Below are 25,188 nucleotides of genomic sequence, written 5' to 3' on the forward strand. Positions count from 1 at the left end.
AAAATACAAATAACCATGTACCTAGTTTGGAGGGTACAAGTTTTAAACACCACAGAAAAGTTTTATCTCTTTCCTTTGTTTCTCCTCTCCAAAACCAAGCAAATTGTTACTGTGGTTATTTTTTTGGTGTACAAAATAAAGGTCCGTTAAGTGGAAAAATGACAAACAGGTTTTGAAAAGAAAAATACCATGTGCTCTAGTAAGAAATTTCTAGAATGTAATTTTATTACCCTAAATAAATACCATGTGACATAGAGAAAAAAAAGAACTTGTATCAGAAGTTTTCGTCAGGACATCAGACAACAAAAGAAAGCCCGCAGGTACTTTCTGGGTCTGCCACAGCAAGTGGGATGTGTCTGAAGCAGCAGCGGTGTGTCTGGGGCAAACTACTCCATTTGCACTAGTCACGTCAGCAGTAATCGGAGAGGAACAGAAACTTGCAGGACATGAGTCATACAGATGCTGTATTGCCAGTGTCTAAGGCTGGATGAGACAGTTTGTCCAGTAAGATTATAGGCAATTCACTTAATTGGCTTGTGCCACATTTCCCCCCAGTTTAAAACAAAACTAATGCTTCCTTTCTTCTCCCTTGTGTCTGTTGAGCTTGTAGGCGCATCTGCTAAAAGAATTGTCGCTTGTTGCATATCTGCACAGCACAGTATGGAAGGGATGCCACATCTACAAGTCTTTAAAGAGAAGTAAATAAGAACTTCATTAAGTAGAACGATGTTTACAAAACAGAAACAAAATATACACTGGAATGCCCTTAACTTGCACAAAAGTCAGCTCAAACCATTACACATAGCAGGAGTGAGATGTAGAAAAGTCTGCATTGTGTCAAGATGCACAAAATAGCCCAACAAAATATCACAATGTTTCTTTATGTTTGATAAAAATAACTGCTTTCAAATGCTGACCATTTATTTTGGTAGAAATTACAATGTGAAAATCCTAGCAGCATCGTCTGTAAAAATACATCTATTTTTTAAAAGTAAGTAATCTCATAACCACCGTATTTTACCTGAGGGGTTTATGATGGGAGTTTAAACCACTTCTATCATGTTTGGAAACTGTTACAAATAACATATCATGAATAAGTTATTAAACTGTGATGGTTCCAAAAACTTCAATATATTAAGACGTGTTTGCTCCACCAAGCCCATTGCTATCTTTGGCAAGGGAAACAGGACTGTGCGTTTTAGAATACTTTAGAAAATTACTGTTCAGTCTTCCATTTCTATACGCAGTTCCCATTGTTCCTTGAATTGCAGGAGATAAATTTCTTGGTCCTCTGATGATTCATCAGATACCTCTTTCTCATACAGTTTGGATAAAATTCCCTCTCTGTCAGGTTCATCATACTTGAATAGTCCTTCACAAACCTTATTTTCAACGCTGGGCAAGGTAGGAATATACAGTCTTCCAGTGTTAGGATCCCAGTCCATTAATACAGACTGTCTACCTTCTTTCTCTGTGAGGCCCTGTGCTATGTTTTCCAGCTGAGCATAGGATGCCTGCACAGATTTTTCAGTATCCAAGTCCAGCAAGTTGATATGGGTCTCACCTGGCAGTTCATCTGCTGCATCAACCATCTTCAAATTAAGTTCCTTTATTTTCTCTCCCAAAAAAGGGTCTGCTGCCCTCACTCCTAGTTGGGGGCAATACAGCTGTCGTGCTTTCATATCAATCAAGTCCCCCAGTTCAATCTGTGTCTCAACTAGTACTCCCCTAGGAGCAGAGGTCTTCTCTTTCAAACTGAGGTCTTCTAGTTTCTGACCAGGACTGACGTCTTCAGCCCTTACATCATGTTCATACTCTACAGTCCCTGCATTGTTCTGTCTCAAAGTATTCTTCGTTCCAGGCTGGCCATAAGATGGCCACTTTCCAGTTTGGTCCCCTTCTGCTAAAATATCTTCTTCATGTGAAATATCAAGCAAGTGGTTTGTTTCCAGCACTTCTTTTGAAGGCAAATCCTTCCCTTCAGTGCCATTATAAACAGTATAGTAACACGGACTTTTCCTTTCTGACAGATGATTGGATTCCTGAGATGGTTTGTACTCATCCCCATTAACAGTGATAAGGTTGACCACTATTTTTTCACATGGTATGAAAACCTTTTCCTTGCATTTGTCAGTGTAGTGCCATACCTGGAAAGCAAAAAAATATTTCAATTTCAGTGAAGTATAATAAAAACGTTGTGTTGTTGCTTCTAATACTGTCTTATATTTTTAAAATATAAAGCTAGGGTAGACCTTATTAGGAGATTATTTCAATTTAAGGAAGTTTATCGCATAAACCTCCAGAAGTGTCAATATGCTACACTTCTTTTTATTTTATCTGAAGTAAAATTATATTATGACCTGCCTTAATATCTATTTTCTAATCTTCCCCAGTTCAAAATAATGGTTAGAACAATTTTGTCTAATTCTGCTTTTGTTTTCACCAGCAAAAACTCAACTGACTTTGGAGAAAACATCGAAGTTGTCCTTGGGTTGCCGTTTACAGAGTCTATTCCATGTTTTTAACCAATGAATAGGAATTGAAGTCAAAACCACATCCCACAAGCACAGAGTCAGGTACTATGTCAAGAGATAGCTTACAGATAATTAAATAACATCAGGTTTCCTTTTTGAGAGGAAACAGAAAGCTGAAGTGGAGCATATGGAGCCTGCATTATGCAGACTGTCACATGTTGCTTTTGTGACTTCGTAATAATTCATCCAGTTAAACAATAAGAATCTTTCTGAAATGAGCAGTATTTCTAAAAGGAATAAATAATGTATGAGCACTCACTAAAGGAAAGTGAAATACAAAAACAATAACCAAAAGCTGCACTTCAGTGCTTTCAAACTTAAATGGAAGACTATGACCACTAGTTGATGTACCAGGTAGTCTGAAAGCTCCCCCAGGTCAGAAGTGCTGGACCAAAACAAACTGCTTATTCCACCTCTTCCTGACCACATAGGATGCCCATGTTGAGCGATATGTAGGTTGAGAAAGGCAGAGAGCATCATTAAAAAAACAACTCTGTATTCATGTGTGACATTAACATCAACCGAATCCAGATGTGGAGAAATATAGATGGTCATAAAAAAGTGCAATGGACATTAAAAAATCTGCCAACATACATAACATAAATTTATTAAAGAAAAAACTCCTGGAGCTGGAGTTTAGTCTGCTATTGTGTGGGAATTTTTCATTAAGTAGCCTTTATGTTCTTGGACTGTAAAGAGCTCCTGCTAGCTCTCTGAGGGAGATCAAACTATTTCCCTCTATCATGCCCTGTCTCTCAGGATAAGGAAAGTTGGAGAAAGATTTTTTACAAGTAACAATGGGCAACAGTTTTAAACGGAAAGAGGCTAGATTTAGATTGGATATAAGGAGGAAATTCTTTACTATGAGGGTGGTGAGGCACTGGAACAGGTTGCCCAGAGAAGCCGTTGGATACCCCATCATTGCAGGTACTCAAAGCCAGGTTGGATGGGGCTGTGAGCAACCTGATCTAGTGACAGATGTCCCTGTCTATGGTAGAGGTGTTGGACAAGATATCTTTGAATCTTTGTGATTCCACAATTCTGTGATGAAGCTGGTGCCTTATCAAATGCAGGAGATGTCTCCATGCACATCCAAACACACTGCACCAGCATCTGCTCTACTCCTTTCCCACAGCCCCTCTGTGAACATATTTCCTATCACCTCTGGGCTGCTCTAGACTTCTTAAGAAAGATCAGCATGTTGAAACCAACTCCCTTATGCCTCCCATTGCATGGTGTCACATAGATTGGATTAACATCAAAGTGTTCATTCATTATTGTAATTGCATGTTTATGCTTGAGCAACTTGTTTAGAGATAATTGTGAGAAAGCTCTGTGGGGCTCACGAGCTGGAAACCAATGCTGTTTCTTAGACTTCATGTTTTCTTTCTCAAAATTAACAAACTTTACAGCTCTAAGAAGCTTGCCAACATTTTTACATAGAACTTAGTATCTGGGTTGTGTAAATAATAGAATGTGTTCGTTGGTACATTTTTGGGTGTTAGGAAGCGGTGCAGTATTTTAAAGTATTCTTGAAATCCAGATTAAATTATCTGTATGATGCAGATGTGCTAAATACTCCACAATTACAATTAAATGGTAAAATGTAGTAATATCCAGTATTTGTCCAAGACAACATCATGGGTTTTCGGCATTGCTTTATCATCTTCCCTTCTTGTTTCTGATTCCAACCAATTAATAATTTCTGTCCACTAAATCTCTACTATGCTTCTTCCTAGATCAGTTTAGGGAGTGCTGACTTTCTAATAGAACTTGCCTCAGTGCACCTCAGACCTTGCTTATGGTAATGACTCTTCCGAAATCAGCAGCTCTGTTATGATCCTCATTAGCTCTGGTAATCTTCAGATTTGGGCATCTTTTTAAAGACAGTTGGTAACTTAAGTTATTACTCCTCTTTTCTTGCATTTTATAACCCTCAATGTGATGTTCTTTTCTTCATCTGTGTGGCAACAAGAGCTTTTATTTGCAAATAGCCATGGTTTCCTCCCAGCTAACCTGGAGCCCTAGAAAATGCACAGCTCTCCTTTGAGTGCCAAAGTTGGCAGTGACCTCCTACAACAGAGAACACTTACCAGGTTTGTTGGATGTTTCTGTTTGCTGACATGAATATACCTGTGCACGCAATAGCATATCATGGAAATGAAAAGGACAGCAAGCATGATAGGCAGACCATATCCAAGTACAACTGTTATAGTTTCATTTGATGTTTTATCTGTTAACAAAACAAAAGTTTTCATTATACTGAGCTACTTTTTAATGTATTCAAATAGTAATGCGCGTTCACCACATTGTTATTTTTATTATTATCTAAATTATAAATTAAATTCTAAAAGGAAGTAACAATCTCTCCCCCAGGTTCTCCCACTGCTAAATTCTGCCCCCTGAGACTGACCCAGCTCTGCCAGTCCCAGACCTCATTCAAGGAGAAAAAATATTTTCCATTCACTAAGACTCAAAGAATATAGATCCTTTTCTTCAGCGGTACTGTTGTACCTTCCAGTCAGTAGTACTCAGCTATATTTTATTAAAGGCAAAGATTTTTTTCATCAGAACAAATAAGCAGAGAGGGGAGAAACAATGCTAACGTTTCACTCTCTGAATGGATGCATAAATAACTTACAAACGAAATCACTGCAGTTTTTTTCTAGCTTGTAACTTCTTTTTGTAATTTGCCAGTTACACATACCTTTCAAAGTAGCAATGCAATATTCTTTAGAGAACCCACTATACAAAAGCGGTGTGGTGACATGTATCTGTGCACTGACACAGTAAGCTGTTCCAGGTTCTAACTGGGGCACAACCAAGGTGTTGTTGCTGACAGAGAAGAACCACTGGAAGACATAAACAAGGAATGTTTTTCCCCATTAACTCTTCACATACAGAAAGGTAAAGATTTTGAATATAAAATGTGTCTTAAGCACACAAATTTTCTGGAAAGAATAATGATACTGTAAGAACTGCCAGCTGTATCCTTTTTGCCCCCTCAATACAATTAGGTCATGTGCTCTCTGAATATTTTATCTTCCATCCAATTACTCCTCTACCACTACTGAACAATTTCACGTTTTATATGAAGTAGGACCGTGTACTACCTCCCACTAGTCCACATTTTCACGTTGCTGTTGCAACAGACCTAAAGTATCGCTCCGGCCTTGTCTTGATGTCCAGGTACAGTTCCACAAAATCTTTCAAATTTGGATGTTCAGGTAAAAATAAGAGCCGTAGAATAATGGGTGTTATGTAGACCTTGGAGCTAAGGTAAAGTAATTGCTCTTTGTCAAGCATATTTATTACAAAATAAAAAAAGAAACCAAAAACCTTTTGTATACCTCTAATTACTCGTCTTGGCATTTTAATATTTCCTTTGACAAAAGGTGACATTTCTGGTGTAAAGTTTCTGTCTCTTTTCAGGAAATTCAGAGATTTGCCAGACAGAGATTGTGTCTGGAGGACAGGAACAGAAGAATGAATGTTTTTGTAACTGATCACAGAACTCTTTCCCATCCAGTGTGTTTATACTGGGAACTACTACTTGACAATTAAATGTAAAACTGCAGAGAGAGACAAATGAAGATGTTCAGATGTGGTGACAAAGGATGCACTTTGTCATAAGGAACGGCGAATATTGCCAATATACTGACTGGCTGGGGAGCAGCTCTGCTAAGAGGACTGGGGAAAGGCAGGAACCTGAACATGAGCCAGCAACATTCCTTTGCCCTCACGGCAGAGAATGCCCAAAGCAGCCTTGGATAGGTTAACAAGAAAAGAGGGAACTGATGGAGGGGATGGATTATCCCCCTCCACTCAGCATTCATCAGACCAAATCTAAAATACTGTGACCAGTTTTGTTTCCCCAATAGAGAAAAGACTGGAAAAACTGGAGTTGGGTTTACTACAGGATAATCAAAATGGCTGGGGCTGGACCACTTGACCTGTGAAGGGAGGCTGAAGGAATGGAGTTTCTTCCACTTGGAGAGAAGGGATGGCTTTAGGTGGACCTAACTGCAGCTGCCAGGATGACCCAGGGATGTCACCAAGAAGATGGAGCTACACTCTTCACAGTGCTGAATGTTGGGAGAATGAGAGACAATAGACAGAAATTCAAAAAAGAGAGGTTCAGATTCCATATAAAGAAACACTTTTTCCCTAAGAGGAAAGTCAAGCAATGGAACAGGTTGTGCAGTCTCTCTCCTTGGAGGTTTTCAGGATGTAACTGGACAAACCCTGAGCAACCTAGACTGATCTCACAGCTGATCCTGCTTCGAACAAGACTTTAGACTAGAGACCTTCCAAGCTTCCTTCCAACCTGAATGATCCTGCAGTTCCTATAAGGTTATGAATCGTATTTTGGATCTTTTTACAGACTTAAGTGCATTTCAGGAAGCACAGAGCACAGATTTAACCCATGCAGTTCTATAGCATTGTTGAAGCTTACCCGCTTTTTTGTTTTTTTATTGAGGACAGACACATTGTATTGCAGGCCAGGATACACTCGAAGCAGAGATACGGATTCTCCCTCAGGACTTCTTTTCCACTTCTCAGGAGCAGTTAAAGTGATTGAAATAGATCTCTCAGTAGAAGATACGCTTACCATAGGTGGATCAATTTTAGCTGGAAAAATGAACACATATAAAAAGCAGTCAAATGCACCAGAGGTACACTGATCTTCAAAAGTGGATGATATTATATTTTTTTAATGTTTTGGGGAGTGTAAGTAGGACTTCGAGCAATTTATTATATTGGTAGAGAATTATTCTATCAGATAACTAAAAGGATCTTTATATTGAGAAGGTGAGCACTGACTTGGAATATTGCCTATGAATTCCTGTGACTTCACAGGATAAATAACCTTGAAACTCAATTTACTAAAAGAAGCTAAGTTACCAGTAGCTTCGCAGATTATCTGGCACAGATAAGAGATATCATGCTCTACAGTATGATTACTCCTTGGTTTAATAAAGCCTTTTCAAAATCAGATTTCTTTATACCGTGGATGTGCCAAAGCTTTTATTTGCTTTGAGTAAAGCTTTACCTTAGCATAAAAGAGTATTCAACGTATATAAGATTATATGTAGAAACACAGATATATATGCAAATTCTAATATAATTATTTATAATATAATTATTATTATAATAATTACTTCTGCCAAAAGTATAAATGTGAAACATTACAAAAAGAAAAATATAACCTCACGTTAAAATGAAAATATCATAAACTTTGAAGGCACATGCAGTCTGGGCAGACAGTATTAATCAAGGCCATTGAACATCTGTCTGTGTGCTTAGCTATCCTTACTGTCCGTAAGAGGGTTGAATCGTGTGGTCTCTATCCAGTCAGAGCACATCCCATTTAGGAAGGCTTTTACGCTCGCATAGTATTGTTCTTCGTGGTCAGAGGTCTCACTGGAGAGGTCACACCATGTTCTGTTGATATTCCTGCATTTTGGCTTTCTAATCCATTTGCCAACACCGTATCTGTATTGAAAAAGAAAGACAAAGGAGCTGTACAAAAGCTATGGCCATGATACTAGTCACCTGATAATATAGCACAGAAACCAATACTGTAGCTGATAAAACAGTTCGCTAGTTTTGCAGAAATCTGCAATTTCAAGGAATTCCCAACTTTGACTAAGATAAAACACAAGATTTCCACCAGTTTTTAATGAAAAATAAATCAAGTAGGCCCTATCAAGAATAGGCCAGCAACACAGGTGTGTTGCTGATATGAATCTGAGTCCAGTTTTGCTTACACAGACCAGAGATCTCTCAACTTCAACCTCCACAGCTTTAGTTTAAATGCTAAACAGAGGACAATTGTTTATATAAAAATAAAGAGTTGTCTCAGAACAGTCAGTAGCTTATCCTGGCGTACAGAGACAGAAGATGCTCAGAGTCTCCAAGACAAGGGGACAGGAGACTACTCATCATCGTTACTTCTTTTTCTTGTTGAAAAGAAAGACTCCATTGGAATACAACGAACTTCAAAACCCTTCTAGCTGAAAAAGGGGCATATACATGCTCCCCATAATGCCTCAGTACTGAACAACTCTTACGCATTAGTAGAAAAAATCAAGGTTTCCTTGGAAAATTTCTGTCTGGATTTGTTCAGAAGGTCCTGCTCCTAACATTATGCTGAAAAGAATCCCCCTTTGGCTGCTAATTATTAAAGGAATGTGGCAGCTTCTACATCACTGCAGGACAGCATCACACACCAGCGTTTTCCACTTAGCTGAAGGCCTTGCTCTCCTAGGCAATTAGACACACACGAGTATTTTTGTCTTCATCATGAGAGATGGCTGTACCTATAACTACAGACTCGTCCATGGACCGCTTGACCCTGCAGAGTCAGTGAGCTACCACTTTCTGAGCATTTTACCTTTTACACAATTATCGCTCATTCCATAATTAGTGAGCACTTTCTCCTTTTCCAGGAGGTGGACTATGTTGTTCCTCTGTCAGCACAGCATGCAAGATCTGGTCAAAAGAGGTCACAGTCTCCCAGTGTAGAAGCAACTCCTTGCTTTTTTTAGTAGCCAGTACAAGCTACTTCTGGAGAAATAAATTTGTTCTTGTGTCATGAAAAATTACTTGACTGAGGGAAATGTTCATATTAAAAGTAAAGATTGAGAGCATTACATCATCCATGGCTACAGCGTCACTTCTATATAAGCTAAACTTCCAGCTCTGTCCTGCTGTGCTCTCTCAGTAGGAATAAAGGAAATGGATTCTGGTCCTCGCTCAAATTCCTTGATATATTACAAAGGTGCAGGTCTTGAAAACAGGTGGCCTAGATTCCAATCATATTGCTTGATTGGCTTCAATACTTGATAACTTCAGTGGGTTTTCTCCTAGGCTAGAGAGGCTTGAGGGATCAGAATAAATCTGTGGGCGTTGGGTCTGTTAGAAAATACCCATGGAACCCTGGGTGCTGTTAACGCTCTATTAAATACTACATGTCCATTTCCATTCAAATGTGTACAGAAGGCTAAGATACAAAGACAGCAATCCTCAGCACAGTCCTTCCTCTGTCTGCCTCATTTCTCAGGAATGCCTCTGAAAGCTTCCATGTTGCATCCTACACTTCTTTAATAGGAAGAAAGTTTCCTTATAAACTTTCCTGACAGGATCTGAAGTAAGCAGTACCAGAAGTTAAAAACTATATTCCTTAAGTCTACTCATACTTTAGTTCTCTTTTTTTTTTACTTTTTAGCAACCCTACCTTGCATAAAGACTTTTAAAAATTATTATTTAAAATGCTTAAATAAAAGTCAGTGGGAGATAAAATAAACAACGCAACTTACACTAAATACTTCACCTTGTAGAGTACTCCATCTCCTGTGCCTTCTGGTGCTGACCAGTGGAGGACATTCTTCATGTTTACAGATTCAAAATGGACATTCCTAGGGTTGGGCAAAGAACAATACAACTCTCCTGAGAAAGAAAATAAGAAATGAACAATATACACTAAGAATCTGCAAATACATATGCCTCCAAGTTAACCAAAGAAGATACTTATTTTTAAGTAAGCCATAAAATTCTATATACTGTCTTTCTTCTCATTAAAAGCAAGGTTGTTAGCCATGGAAATTCCCTAGCTAGTGCAGTCCCAAATTCCACCTGTATGAATCTGTTTTTTCTTCAGCAAAAATAGCTTTGCCAATTATGACAGACAATGGCATGGGAATATTCAAGAAGCAGAAGCTAAAGCTAGAAAAGTTCAGCACAGAAGAGACATACACTTATAGAACTGTAAAGGTATTTGAATATCAGAACAATTTAACACTGGAAATTGTAAAAAAAGCCTTGATGCTTCAGTAGAATTCTTGTAACTGAGTGGACTTTGAAAAATCAAAGCATGTATTTTAAAAAGACATGTGGCGTCTACTGCAAACACAACCTCATAAACAGAAGTAGGACTTCACACTGGACTGGAGAATCAGACTGGACGATCACAATAGCCCCAGCACCATTTGATCATCCATGTTGACTCTCCAGAAAGTCAAAAGTGAACACTTACTGTTACGTCACCCATCTAAATGGCTGTTCATTGCACCAGCTTTTGAAACGAATAAACAAGTAAGTCTGGGGCTTTTAAGAAGCCAGTTTCATGTCTTCCTAATACACACTCCTAATCCAATACACTTAATTGAGATGCTCACATTGCTAAATTGCTAGTAAAATGGAGGCCCATGGACCCAGGGGCAGAATCCCAAGCTCCAAGTTGTGACTCAATCCCAGCACCTCCTGCCGTGAGAACTGTGCCTGTACTAGCAACCACGAGACCAGCCCTGAAGCTGCAGCTGCTGGGAAAGAGCTTCTTGTTGTGAGTGGCCACGAGAGTATATTGGGGAAGAGAAAAAGTGAATTTGTGGTTCTTCAAGACTTTTCAAAACCCTTTTGGCTCTTCCTCCAGGAACACAATTCTAGTTATTAAGATAAGAAAAAGAAATTAAGAAAGGGGGAAATAAAGCATTTAACACAAACAGTGGGAACCTGTCTGAATTAGCAGTCCTTGACCTTTGTTGCTTCCTTAAGCACTTGAAAGGTCTTTTTTTTAGTATATTTCACCATTACTAGAGTCATAGCGTTCATTCTAACATATGGTCGCTTTTTTAAGGAAAAGACGCCACCATTTTCCTGATTAACTTGCTGACTCCTAGCTGTCTTTGAGCCAAATGGCAAAAGCTTTTGTTTTCATTACATTTATTAAAACAATCTCCTCGCAGTTCTGTAAACCAATTACTGTAAGCTATATTGGTGGAAACCCTGGCTTTTCCAAGCCTCTAGCTATATATTACTATTCAAAACAAAGTCTGGTATATACTTGTCTCTGTATCTTCAGATCATAAAACTGTTTATGGAGGATACTTTTACTGTTGCTCTCTTCTATCTCTAGCAGTTAGCTACTGCTCAGTGGCTTTCAACTTTTTTCTAGTTGGAGAACAAGTTTTGTCGACCTTATTTATTTACAAAAAGTATGTAGAAAGTTCCATTTCCTTGAACACTTCGATACAGAAATCCCCAGTGACAGTTATCTAGCAAGAGGTAAAACTATAGACTCAATTGTAGTTAAATATATATAAAAAAAATTTCAAGATGTTAAGAGTATATGGAAGCATCAAAAAGATATCTCCAAGAATCTGCCTTCCTCTAACATTTTCTTCCAAGTGGGAGATACAGAATCTAGGACATAAAATGTATTGGCGTTCCTCCCCCCCGCAAAAAAAAAAGAAAACGTCCCCTGCAACTGCTTTTGGTTAAATTAATCCAAATGTAAAGATGAAGCTGCCTGAGTGAGTGAAGAAAGCAGCCTAAAACTCACAACATCTGTTCAGTAAGATAGAGAAGCTCCTAAACCACCAACGTGCTTGCTGCTAAAAAGAACAAGCTAAAACTAGCATTACTTGGACTATGAGAAATAACACATGCATCAAGTTTCATTCTTTGCACCATATCTTAGCACTAAATGTTTGAGACTTCAGGAAATCCATCAACTGCATAATCAACAACAGGGAACAAGAGATTAAAAAAATAAAAATCAGAAGTCACACAATCCTACTCAAGCCCTGGGAATGGGAGCCAGGCAATCCATGTAGAAGAAAAGGAGAAAAGGACTGATGAACAAAGGAACTTTTCTGCTGCAATTCCCATACTCCCTCCAGAGTGTGGAGGAGAATACAGGATATACTTCACAGTCCGAAAACCTCCAGAGGAAAGATTAAAAGAATTCTAGCCTTTCAACAGCAGCAGACGAGAAGGAGATTAGTCTCTGGCAACTGGGGTTCTGAGTGAGGCATCCACTTCGCAGTGGTCATAAAAGGCAGAGGAAGATAAACTCTTCAATAGGTTGGTTCATGTCTCCAGGGTGGACCAGACTGGGTGCATCTCTCGCCCTCCAGTGGAGATGGCAGTCAAGCCCATCAGCCTTGATCCTTGCTTCCTTGGCAGTTAAACCTGTCAGAAAGGCGCCTTGTCCAGAGAGGACTGGCAGAGAAGTCTGTAAGTCTTTACATAAGAAGGATAACCTATCCTCCGTGCCCACCACAAACAAGGAGGAAAAGGAATGGAATTGTTTCAACAAGAAAGGAGGCATTGGGAATAACCTCTGTGGGAAGAGGAGTGACATGTGAAGATGGGTCACCTGGGATGGCTGCTGGATGAAGGAAATGATGCTAATTTAGATGATTCTGCCTAGGTGTAGTGCAACAGACTGTGATCTCTTCAGGTCACCGTCAGCCCCATTTTGACAGGCTTTTTGTACTGTGTAGTAATAATTTTGGCAGCAGTAGTGCTGAATCAGATACAGGACTAAAGCTAAAATATTTCCTAACAGTTCACTTTTCACATCTTTTTTCTTTAAAAGTTTTTAAAATATCTACTTCTTATTAGGCTAATCCATAGCCAGAGGACTGAACTGGTCAGAGGCAGCCAGCTCACTACAGACAAGGGATGTTACCTCCACTGGTTTTCTGAACAGTTTTTGTTTGTCTCTACCTTTTCACATTTTTCCAACCTTGTATAAAAACATTTCTATTCCCTGAGTACATTTTAAAGTAGCAAGAGTTATATATTTGTCTGTTGTATCAAAATATTTTTAAACTAATAACATGTAAACGTGATTTTTTTTGTTGATTTTTTAATTTTATTTCCCTCCTCCTAGTGTGGTTTCTGCTGTGGTAAATGAAGTTTCAAAACAGAAACACTGACTGCAGCAGATGAGCCAATCTCAGCACGCAAAACCCACAGACTGTATCTTTACAAGATCTTGAGCATTACAACACTGCCAGCGTGCTGCTGCCTGCCCCCAGCTCAGTGTGATCTGGAAGGCAGAGGGATCGAGACCGTTAACTTTCCATTTGCTGCAAAAGCAGAGATTAGTTTCTATTTCTGTTCTTGCCCCCCCTCCAGGGGCAAGACTTCTCATGTAAAGGCTTCTGTTTGTCCTTGCAACAAGTTATGCAGGTTTTTTGTTCCTCAATACTGCATCTGTAAAAGAAGAATAGAACTACCGTACTCCCCCGTTTCTCCATGAAGAGTTAAGAATAAACTCCTTCATGTCTGTTCGATGCTCAGTAGTAAGGGGAGGTATGCATAGAAAAGAGACCATACATAGAGCTTGTGTGTTCTGTGGTTATCAGTCAGGAAAGGACTCAAGTATGGGCATCAGCTGCTTATCTCAGTATCCTGTATATAAACACAACACATCCAGTCAGATTCTGATTTTATTTCCATTAATCAGGATTAATGGCGTGAGCGTCACGAAGAGTATTTTCAGTTCATACTGGCTTACGTAAGAGCAGAAATCAGTCATACAGGTTGTTTTGCTAGGTTTAGTCTGTCTCATTGATCATCTGCAATGGCTGTCAACACTTCCTACTATAACCAAGTCACTCTATTTCTTGCATGGAAAACTCTGGAGCCCTTATTACTGTCTTTGGAAACACTGTATATCAAACCTTGAGAAATATCATTCTTTACAACTTCATGACTCTGCACACCTGGACTGGGAAGTAATAATATAGGCTTTCAAACTCCACCACCACAATGAAGAGCCAAGTACTGATCTTAGAATTAGGTACTGTGAGGCTCTCCAAAATAGGCATAAGTTAGCCTGAAAACACCTTCATGTGTGACTGAAAAAACCCACTGACGTCAGAGAGATTATTCACAAGTAAAGACTGCCTCATCTTCTCTCTGTGAAAGTGTCTGCTAGGTTAAAAACCTGGTCACTTTTAATCATGTAGAGCTCCCTGCCAGGCATGTGACTTGCCTGAGTCAGTAATGTTCAAAGCTTGGTTTTGGTTATTGCCATATCTATCTATCCACACATGCACCTCTCTCCTCCCCCATATACAAAGACAAGTATAAACACACTTAATTTCCATGTAACAACTACTATCTCTTCAGTGTATCTGCTTTTTACCTGCTCTGAGGCATGGCTGCCTATCTCAGTGACAAACAGCTGTGTTTAATGTCAATACTGCAGAACAAATACAGCTGAAACTACCTGCTCCCTCTTGTTATAAACATATCTGTTAACTTTTCACTTGAGTTGGGCAACCTAGCAGTTGTAAAGCATAAAAATACATAAATACACCAAAACATAAATATTTCGTCTGTACACTGGCTAGAGTTCTGGGGTGGGGAGAAAGAAGGCAGAGGACTCACTGCAAGCTGATCCGTTGGCACAGAAATGCCTCCTGTAGAAGTACTGTTGTTGACTGTATCACTCAAACAGAGTGATCATCTACTGTATTTTACTGTGACATGGTGACAAGGGTGCAAAACCAAATTATGTAATAAAATAAAACAACAAAGGAGGTCACATGGCTTCACTATGCAACTATAAGATATAATTTAAGACACTGAGTGATGTGGAAATCATTAAGACAGAAAGGCAAACCTTACTGCAACACAAGTTTTCCCAATAGCCACAGCAGTTAATCCCAGGGACTCCTCCCTGGGTTGTCTCAGAATTTAAAAGAGGAATTCCTTTTCTGATGACAGAGACTTTGTCTTCAATTGCTGTTGTATTTTCATATATGAAAGCAGCCCTTGGGAAGACCTCTGATGGAAGCATCTCCTTTGTGCTGGGCATCGAATTTATGGACAACACTGCAAGCACTTCCCATGCCTCAGCATTTGCAGCTGCCACTTCAAGGCCACAGATCTGATCCACACTGATACACCTCGAAGAGAGGACAACCTTTCAAACAGGGTCAGTCCCCACTTTACATTTTCCTATGGGACGTTTAGATCCATCAGTGAAGTATCAAGCAATTTAGGAGCAATCCAGGACACCAAACATTTGCTTCCAGTGATGCTGTAAGCTGCTGCCCTTTCCTTAGTCTTTCTGTTCAGCTTTGGGTGACTTCCACTGAAATCCCATGAAATCTTGCTTGCTCCTTTTATGCTGCTGCTTTTCATAATTTAAGGAATTTTAGCTTTCTTTTCTTTTTCTTCCTCCAACTCATCTGTCTCAATTTTATGTGGTTCTCAGTGAAAGATATTCCTTCAAACACATGCCTAAGTACAACATAAAAATGGTCATACTCAGTCATTTAGTATCGTGTTCGGTGGCATTCACTAACAGAGGACTGGGGTTGTCTTGTCTGGCACATCTGCAGCCTCAAGCAAGCTGGCACTGGCCATGCAGGAATGCAAGGGATTGCGCCAAGTGGTAAACAGGGGAACTGAGCCAACACTGGAGATCAGAAGTTACAGAGGGGAAGGGAAACCCAGAAAAGCCAGGAATACATGTTAGCAAATGTCACTACCTGCCATTAGTCATCTTAGCAACAATTTAAACAAATGAGTTAACTTTTTCTAAATTAAGTGGGCATCTGTGCCAATTCTTTTAGACTCAAACTCAACAGGCTGGATAATGAGGAGGAGTAGGAGTTGTCATCATTATAGCTTAGCTGCCTTTCTCCTGATGGGTTACTGGAGCTCTGGGACTGCCATGTACGAAGCTGTGCTTGTGAAACCCTATGATTCTAGCAGTGCCGGTGGGAATGTGGGGAGGAGTACGAAGGTGATTTCCTGTCCGAGTCATAACAGCACTCAAGAGCTAACCACAAAGCACACTCTTGCCCTCCCAGAACAGAAGCCCATCACTCCCTGTTCCAATGGGGCACAGGGGAGAGAAAAGACAGGGACAGAAATGGAGTCATAAGACTAAATGGAAAACAGGTGCTGGAGCAGACAGAAAAGCATGAAAAGAAGAAGTGAGGAAGGATCAGACTGGGGTATGTGAGGTTTGTTTTTGAAGAAACAGACAGGCTGCCATTGGAAATAGGTGAACTCCTGGAGGTTATTTGTGGCAAGAGTGGGAGTGGAAATAGAGCCTAAAAACCAGAAGAGATGCAGAAGGCGGACTGACGCTGCAGCTTGTCCCGACATGTTCTCCTTCTCCTTGTAAAGCCTTGTGTTTATTTATCTCCTAACACCCCCACAGAGAATATACCAAAGACCATGTCAGACTCAGTTCAGAAAGACCCAACTTCAGAAAGGAAGAGAAAGCCTTTCACAGAATCACAGAATCACAGAATAACCAGGTTGGAAGAGACCCACTGGATCATCGAGTCCAACCGTTCCTATCAAGCACTAAAGCATATCCCTCAGCACCTCGTCCACCCGTGCCTTAAACACCTCCAGGGAAGGTGACTCAACCACCTCCCTGGGCAGCCTGTTCCAGTGCCCAATGACCCTTTCTGTAAAGAATTTTTTCCTAACGTCTAGCCTAAACCTCCCCTGGCGGAGCTTGAGGCCATTCCCTCTTGTCCTGTCCCCTGTCACTTGGGAGAAGAGGCCAGCCCCGTCCTCTCTACAACCTCCTTTCAGGTAGTTGTAGAGAGCAATGAGGTCACCCCTCAGCCTCCTCTTCTCCAGGCTAAACAACCCCAGCTCTCTCAGCCGCTCCTCATAAGGCCTGTTCTCCAGCCCCTTCACCAGCTTTGTTGCTCTTCTCTGGACTCGCTCCAGAGCCTCAACATCCTTCTTATGGTGAGGGGCCCAGAACTGAACACAGGATTTGAGGAGTGGTCTCACCAGTGCCGAGTACAGAGGGAGGATAACCTCCCTGGACCTGCTGGCCACGCTGTTTCTGATACAAGCCAAGATGTCATTGGCCTTCTTGGCCACCTGGGCACACTGCTGGCTCATATTCAGTCGGCTGTCAACCAACACCCCCAGGTCCCTCTCCTCCAGGCAGCTTTCTAGACAGACTTCTCCTAGTCTGTAGCACTGCATAGGGTTGTTGTGCCCCAAGTGCAGGACCCGGCATTTGGCCTTGTTGAACCTCATGCCATTGGACTCAGCCCAGCAGTCCAGCCTGTTCAGATCCCTTTGCAGAGCCTCACGACCCTCCAGCAGATCGACACTTCCACCCAGCTTAGTGTTGTCCGCAAACTTGCTAAGGGTGCACTCGATGCCTTCATCCAGGTCATTGATGAAGACATTGAACAGGGCTGGACCCAGCACTGAGCCCTGGGGAACCCCACTTGTCACTGGCCTCCAGCTGGATTTCACACCATTTCCCACCACTCTCTGGGCCCGGCCATCCAACCAGTTTTCCACCCAGGAGAGTGTGCGCCTGTCCAGGCCAGAGGCTGACAGTTTCTCAAGCAGAATGCTGTGAGAAACTGTGTCAAAGGCTTTGCTGAAGTCCAGGAAGACCACATCCACAGCCTTTCCCTCATCCAGCAGCCGAGTCACTTCGTCATAGAAGGCGATCAGGTTAGTCTGGCAAGTCCATTGAAAAGTCCATTTCCAGTTCCATTTCCAGTCCATTGAAAGCTTGCTAGGAGACAGCTTGATATGGCCACAGCACCTGACATCCATTCCTTTTTGCTAACTTGTATGACAGAGAAAAATAAACTGAGTTTTCTTCTCATTGTGTTAAAAGCTTGCAAGTGCAAGAGTACAGGTCATAATACCTAACGATGCCTTGATGCAAAAAACTTTCCCTGATGCTCTCCAGTGGGAGAAAGGTTTTTGTAGGTATGTTTGCTATTAATTCTGACTGACTGATACTAGCCTGAAACAAGGTGAGTGAAATCCAAAGTGTGCTTGTCTAAAATTACATACAAACCCTTCAAGCCTTTCAGAGTCACATCCATCAGAGCTGTTTTGTGCTTAGTTTTGTTTTGTTTTTAATTAACAAAACATTATTCAATTTGATAAGTTTGGAAGAACTAAATTAATTTTAATTAATATTATTACTTTCTTTCCAGTCTAGGTGTGCAGAGTCATGAAGATGTAAAAAATCATATCTCTCAAAATTAATTAAGAACTAAATTAATTTTAAAAGCCTGACACAATTTCATGCGCTAGCTGTTTTTTTAAAACAGATGTTTTGAAGTTATATAAAATATTAAAAATAGCCCAACTGTCCAGCATTTTATTTTGAGTATTTTCTTTTTTTCCCCAAACATGTTTAGCATTACCAACTTGTTACTACTTAGATCAACCAAGAAAATGAAAGCTTAATTAGAATACTTTTGACAACTTATGTTTATTTTTCAAAATACCCAAGGGTTAAGTAAACTCTGTGCTTGGAATATTGTAAAAATTGTTCTGTTTGACAGTTATCAGCTGAGTTCTGGAACACCACATTTTGGGACACTTCTAATCCATCTTTATATAAAATATCTATTTTTTTACATATAAACTGAGTAACAATTAGTTTTGGCTTTCACCATTTAGTACCTGCTAATATCTATAAGGCAGCAGCAGTCCAATTAGAACTGATAGCATTATATTTATTGCCTAACAGGTGTTGCTGCTTGCTCTCTGACCTACTGATGGCTTGTCTAGAGAAGGGATTTTGCTTTTCTGGGTTTCTAAATTAATTTAATTAGTGAACCCCCCTCTTCTGAACCTACATTTTCTACTAGGCAGAAGATTGAATGTGGTGTCAGTGGAGGGTGAGCACTTGTCTTCATTTCTGAGCGAAAGGCAATCCTCAAAAGATGCTAGTCAACCACCACCTTCTGCATCTGAGATCTGAGAGGAGGGACCAGCACTCCTAGCAAGCTTGCAATGTCGCTTCTCTCGCAAGCAATTAGGCAGGTGAGGTCATACAGCCACCCCTGTCTGAATGACCATAAACAACCCATTTCCAGTCCCCAGCTAGTGCTTGCAAATGGGAAAAGGCAATTTCAGGTTCACTCTGTGGAACAGCCAACGCGGCTCTACGGCTGATCTCTTGGATGGTGTTGGAGAGAGGCCAGCGATACACCAGCAGATATGAGACAGCCTCATATGCTGAGCATCTCTGCTACTCAAAACACTCACAGAATTATCTTTCCCTCTTGTGCCTCATATTTACACTTCTCCCTACAGATGATCAAGGATATAAGCAGCTTTGGGAAGCAACTGCCTGCAGAAAACTCATAAGAAATGTAGGTTTCCTCTGGTACCCACCCGTTTCTGTTGGTCTCCTGTCAGGTGCAGGCTGGTGTGTTTTGAGGCCCCATATGACTGTTCAGTGTCCCACGGTAATTTCAGATGTGAACAAGTCAGTATCTAATTATAGGTACAGTAGTATTTTTACTATCTTTCCTGTACCCAACAAGCATTTTTTTGTTAAAACCACCAGTCATGATTTTTAGACTCATTTACCGCCTATAGATTGAAGTGATTTTGGTGTACAGAGGAAGTCATTCAGCATAATCATATCTGTCTTTTACATGTAAGTTGTGAAACGATGCCTCAGAAATGGCATTAAAGGCAGTAACAAGCACAGTGGGATCCAAGGGACAGTGTGGTGTCGTTGATATTCAAGAGAACAGCCAACACGCTTTGATGAGCTCAGGAAGAGCCCGACCGTTGCCTGGGCTGATGGTGAAGCAAGTTCTCAGTCGTGTTTGATCTACTGCAAGCCGATTTAGACTTAGGGAGTTGAACAGGTCTACTTCTGTGTCTGTCTTCAACCACCTTAGAGTGGGAAAAAGCCCCGTCAGCAATCATATATGTCTCAGTCAGTTTTCGTACTTCTGTGCCACATCCTGTACTTTGCTATTCTGACTACAGTACTCCCTAAGAGCACGATATTGATTTACTTTTGGAAAAGACAAAGGAAGCCAACAGAAGTGTAGTCTTGTGCAAAGCAGACACGATAATAAATACTAGCTTAACTGCTCCCTCTAGTCTTTAAGAAACCAGTAGGAAATAAACTTTGATCTAAGACCTGTAATACCCACTTGTGTGTTTTTACACAGAGTGTGATTAAGCTCAAGTGCGTAAATCTTGGAAACAGCATGTGAGATCCTTGCACTTCTAAAGCAACATTCTCTTTCTCTTACTTCTCTTTGGACACGTTCTTGTTCCCATCAGAGAATGGGAAGCAGAAAATTGAAAGCTGAAAAATAGCTAAGCTATCAGTTGAAACTTAACAGAAGGTGCTGAGATACAAAGAAGGGAAGAAGAATCTACAGTCTGTCTCCTGTCCCTTTATTCACCTTAAAATACTCTTGCAGTAGCCAGGCAGACAGGAAAACCCATCCGTTTACCATGAGAAGTAGAAATAGTTACTATTCAATGTCTTCATATGAAAACTACCCCATACCTTCAGTTCCACAACTTGTTTCCATTTCTTTCTGATTTATCTAGCTTTATTGTACTTTTTAAAAATAGGGTGAGCAGTGGATAAAAACCTGCAAGTTACTGGTACGCCAAGTATAAAGTACAAACTGATCTGTACGTCTCCTAAACACAGTTCTCTAATAAAACCTCATTTATGTCTAGAAATGGGCCTGGCTTCCAGAATTCAGACTGTTACAATGCTAAGCTACTTGAAATACGGGAGCTCTTGTATGGCTCAATAAGAGTGATTTTTCTCTCTCTTAGTTATTAATCCTGTAGTGGTAGACAATCAACACCACTTCTTAGGGAGATAGCAATCAGCAGAAATCAATCTGTACAAGCCACAACTACAAAACCAAACATAAACTGGAACCACGCATGCACAAATGACTCGAGTAATTCTAACCACTTGTTTCTCTTGGAATCAAGATTATAAAGGCCACTAAAGAACAACAGCCATGGAGGGGCAAGGTTATCAGCTAGGCTGGTAAACCTGGATGTTCTCATGGGGAACTGAAATGTCTACCTAAGTTTTGGACTTTAATCACAAATCCCAGTGGCATTCAAAGTTTCTCTGGAGAATAAACTACTTCCTTTAATCATTTCCATTCCTAACTACAAGGCAATAAGATTTTGTCAAGCTGTGGACACCACAAGCAAAGACAACCAATAGGGCACAGATCACAGCATTGTCTAAAGCAGCCTAGCATGAGATTGGAAGCTGGGGATGAGAAAGTAAGGATGAGCCTTTTGACTATACGAACACGACACTCCTTCATGCACTGTAGTAGTTCTTACACCAGCATCCCTTTTTATTCATTACTACATTACAGTTCTTCTTCTCTCCTTCATGCTGGCAGAGAGCCAGGAAACACCACCTAAATACACAAGCTCAGCCCTCCCATATACTTCCTCTCTTACTACTGAAGCTTAATGTACTCTCAAGTAAACACACACATTATCACCACCACAAATGTAGTTTAATCCTGCTGAGTATACAGACATATACTAGGTAATACAAAATACTACATGCACAAAATTGTCAAATTTTCTGAGGGTTCAAAAATAATTATTTGTTACATTATTTTTTCCCCATTGCTTTTCTCATTTCTGCTGCTGCATGAACATGTATTTCTTCTTTGAATCATTTAGCTGATCAGACAATTTTCTATGAGTTCTTACTGTGTTTGGGTAACAGAGAGTGTTGCACCAAGTTACTTCAAATGCAATCCATAAACTTTGCAGGACAAACACCACAGAGCATATCCACAGAGTGACTAGCCTATTTATTATGTGCACACTGCACACCTTATATATGAAATAATCCGATGTTTCAGTGCGCTATTTAATACTTTAGCTAATACTGGCTGTGTCAACACAACAGATAAGCTTCTTCTCAGATCCAAAATGTACCTTAAATCGCCATGTGTCAACACCTAAACCTCTCAGCACTGTTCACCTTAGAGCCAAGCATTTCACTTCTGTCGTTTAAAAATTATGATTGGTGCTCAAGTGCTCTGTGTTGATGCAGGAATTAAAAGTGGTTGTTCAGGCTCTGTTCCCATTAAAATAAGCTGAGCAAGTCCCTTCTGCCATCCCAGTTTCTAGGGGAGTGAATTGCAAACAGCAGTCTCTCCCCTCTTCTCAAATCCAGGAGTAGCATCCATACAGGGACTTTATGTTTTTAAAGCATTGTATATATCCTGATATCAGGAAACTTTCTCAAGGATACACTATGGGTATGTGAGAAGGAAAGGATGTGGATTATCTGTACGAGAATATTGCCTGCCTTCTAGATTGGTTTTAACACGATGAAATATATCTGGGCATCGGTGTGGTCCCTGAATTCCAGCTCAGTGGCTTAACTGCAAACCCCATACTTTTACTGTCTCATGCTGAAGAGGTGAAAATGGAAACCCTACGCTTCTAGCGAATGGCACAGCTCTCCCTTCCATGCTGGTATTAATGTCAACAAAAACCTACAGTTATATCCAGCTAAAACCTCAGTAATGTGCAGATTCCCTTCCCCCTTGGAGATCCATTAGACAAAACCAACATAACTCTCTTGATATTTTTATAAGCCTTCTTTGGAAACAAAATCAGTATTAACTTTTTTTTAAAGGGCAACTGACTGCAGATTATACAGATTTTCCAAAACACTTGCACTGATGATCAGTCGACTTAAATGAGGAAAAAAAAAAAGATGTGGTCAGCTACCTAAAAAGAAGCTGGCAACGGTACCTTTGAAAGCCACTCAAAATCACAGATGCGTAACAGAGCAGTCTGTCAGAAGAGATAGTAATTCGACATATGAAGAACAGTCCTTACTATTATCCAGCTCTCAAAGTATCTGGAAGTTTTGCTGTGGATTTAAATATTGGTGGAGAAAACATTTGCAGCAGAAAACAGGGGCACAGACAGAGTAGGATTCTCAGAAGATCTGTTTATCTCTGCAAAGCCTTGCCCAGTTTTATACTTGAATGACATAAAAAAAGAAATTGCGTGTGATGTTTTTATAGCAGCATCAGATCCACCATACACACACTCTCAAGTGGTTTACAAACTTGTTCCCATTTGGTAACATCGTTGCTCATGCCCTGGACTGTCGGCTCTTAGAGCTGTTCCCACAGCCCGCACCTTTTCTGCTCCTTTGTCTCCTTGTCCTTGCGTGTGTGGCTGTCACCAGAGGCTCTGGTCCACAGGTGGGAGAAGGGAATCGGAGCCACTCAAGACACTGGAACATGAGCTGAACGTCTCTGCCAAAAACCCATCCCGTCTTTTGTTTTAACCTGTCTCTTGACTGCTCACGTAGGACTCCCGGGTTTGGTGACCGTCAATTACAAAGGAAGATAAACCCACCAAAGATACTCGGTCAGTTACCCCAACACATTTATCAAGGACTATCCCGAGAGCACAGCACCAGCTTACAGCTGAAGGTAAATGGATGCACAGCTCGTTGAAACCTAGTTCTAGCGTAACTATAGAGAAAAGAAAAAGATGAAGCAACCTTACAGAAACACCCAGTCTTCTTCTTTCAGTACCGGAGGCCAGAAACGGGACAGAAAGTCACTAACGCCGGGCGCGACCGGCACACGGAGCCCCGGCCGGACCGGGGCCGCCCGTGCGGGCTCCGGACGCTGCAAGCGGAGCGAGAGCGGCTCGGCTCGGCTCGGCTCGGCTCGGCTCGGCTCGGCTCGGCTCGGCTCGGCTCGGCGGATGCCCCCGCGGGGCCGGGTCAGCTCCGCCGTTACCGCGCGACCCCCGAGGACCCGCGGCGGGGCGGCTGCCTCCCCCGTCCCCAGGCAGGATGCGCATCCCCCCTCGGGGCAGCCCGCAGGACTGAGAAGGGAGTCAGCGCCGGCACCTACCGGTGTTAGCGGCGGGGGGCGGCGGCAGGAGCAGCGGCAGCAGCAGCAGCGGCAGCAGGCAGCCCGCCCCCCGGCCCCGCCGGCCCGTGCCCATCGGCGCTCACATCGCCCGGCCCGGCGCCGCCGCGCGGGGGGAAGGAGGCGCCGTGCGGCGGGGGAGGAGCGGGAGGGGGAGCCGGAGCCGGAGCAGCGAGCGGGGGCGGGGGGTCCCGCCGGCTCCCAGCCTCCTGCGGCGCCCCTGGGCGCTGTCGCTGATGAGTAACTCTCCCCGCTCGAAGCCGCCGTGAGACGCAGGCGGGATGCTGTGGTCCTTCCACCCCCGCTTTGTTTTTGCAGGGGGAGCTAAAGGTGCTACGTCTTTGATTCTTCGGGTGTCTGATTTCATAGAATCATAGAATCACCAGGTTGGAAGAGACCCACCGGATCATCGAGTCCAACCATTCCTATCAAACACTAAACCATGTCCCTTAGCACCTCGTCCACCCGTGCCTTAAACACCTCCAGGGAAGGTGACTCAACCACCTCCCTGGGCAGCCTGTTCCAGTGCCCAATGACCTTTTCTGTGAAGAAGTTTTTCCTAATGTCCAGCCTAAACCTCTCCTGGTGGAACTTGAGGCCATTCTCTCTTGTCCTGTCCCCTGTCACTTGGGAGAAGAGGCCAGCACCCTCCTCTCTACAACCTCCTTTCAGGTAGTTGAAGAGAGCAATGAGGTCTCCCCTCAGCCTTGAAATTAATTTCCCCCATTACTTTGCATTAAATTGTGAGTTTGAGCATGGGAAGGGGCTGTGAAGCCTCTGTCCTTGGAGGTAAAGAGGAGGCTGAGGGGAGACCTTACTGCTTTTCACAACCACCTGAAAGGAGGTTGTAGCGAGGTGGGTTCTGGTCTCTTCTCCAAGTAACGAGCGATTGGACAAGAGGAAATGGCCTTAAGTTGCGCCAAGGGAGGTTTAAACTGCATATTTAGAAAAGAAAATATTTCCTGAAAGACTGGTGAAGCATGGGAATAGGCTGCCCCAGGAAGTGGTGGAGTCACCATCCCTAGAGGTGTTCAAAAAATGTGTAGATGTGGTACTTGGGGACATGTTTTAGTAGGCATAGTGGTGTTGGGCTGACGGCTGGACAGCACGATCTTAGAGGTCTTTTCCAACCTTAGTGATTCTATGATTCTGTGAGCACC

The 25,188-nt window shown here is 41.7% G+C and overlaps 2 protein-coding genes across 3 annotated transcripts; one reads left to right on the forward strand and one right to left on the reverse strand.

Annotated features, from left to right (window-relative positions):
* Positions 1-238: 238 nt before the first annotated feature.
* IL20RA (interleukin 20 receptor subunit alpha) lies at positions 239-24,106 on the reverse strand. Of its 2 annotated transcripts, none has more exons than XM_069851940.1 (7): positions 24,011-24,106; positions 9,871-9,986; positions 7,852-8,030; positions 6,991-7,166; positions 5,242-5,386; positions 4,628-4,767; positions 239-2,147 (listed from the first exon to the last, which is right to left on the reverse strand). In XM_069851940.1, the coding sequence occupies exons 2-7, from the start codon at positions 9,921-9,923 to the stop codon at positions 1,224-1,226; spliced, it is 1,617 nt and encodes a 538-aa protein (XP_069708041.1). In that variant the 5' UTR covers positions 9,924-9,986; positions 24,011-24,106; the 3' UTR covers positions 239-1,223. The 2 variants fall into 2 exon arrangements, with proteins under 2 accessions (XP_069708041.1, XP_069708040.1); XM_069851939.1 differs by having other exon boundaries at positions 9,857-9,986; positions 24,011-24,100.
* Positions 23,640-24,272, forward strand: LOC138717350 (another transcription unit protein-like). Its single transcript, XM_069850867.1, has one exon. The coding sequence runs from the start codon at positions 23,640-23,642 to the stop codon at positions 24,270-24,272; it is 633 nt and encodes a 210-aa protein (XP_069706968.1).
* The last annotated feature ends 916 nt before the right edge of the window (positions 24,273-25,188 follow it).

This window comes from Phaenicophaeus curvirostris, chromosome 2 (genome assembly GCF_032191515.1).
Source record: "Phaenicophaeus curvirostris isolate KB17595 chromosome 2, BPBGC_Pcur_1.0, whole genome shotgun sequence".
Lineage (NCBI taxonomy): Eukaryota > Metazoa > Chordata > Aves > Cuculiformes > Cuculidae > Phaenicophaeus > Phaenicophaeus curvirostris.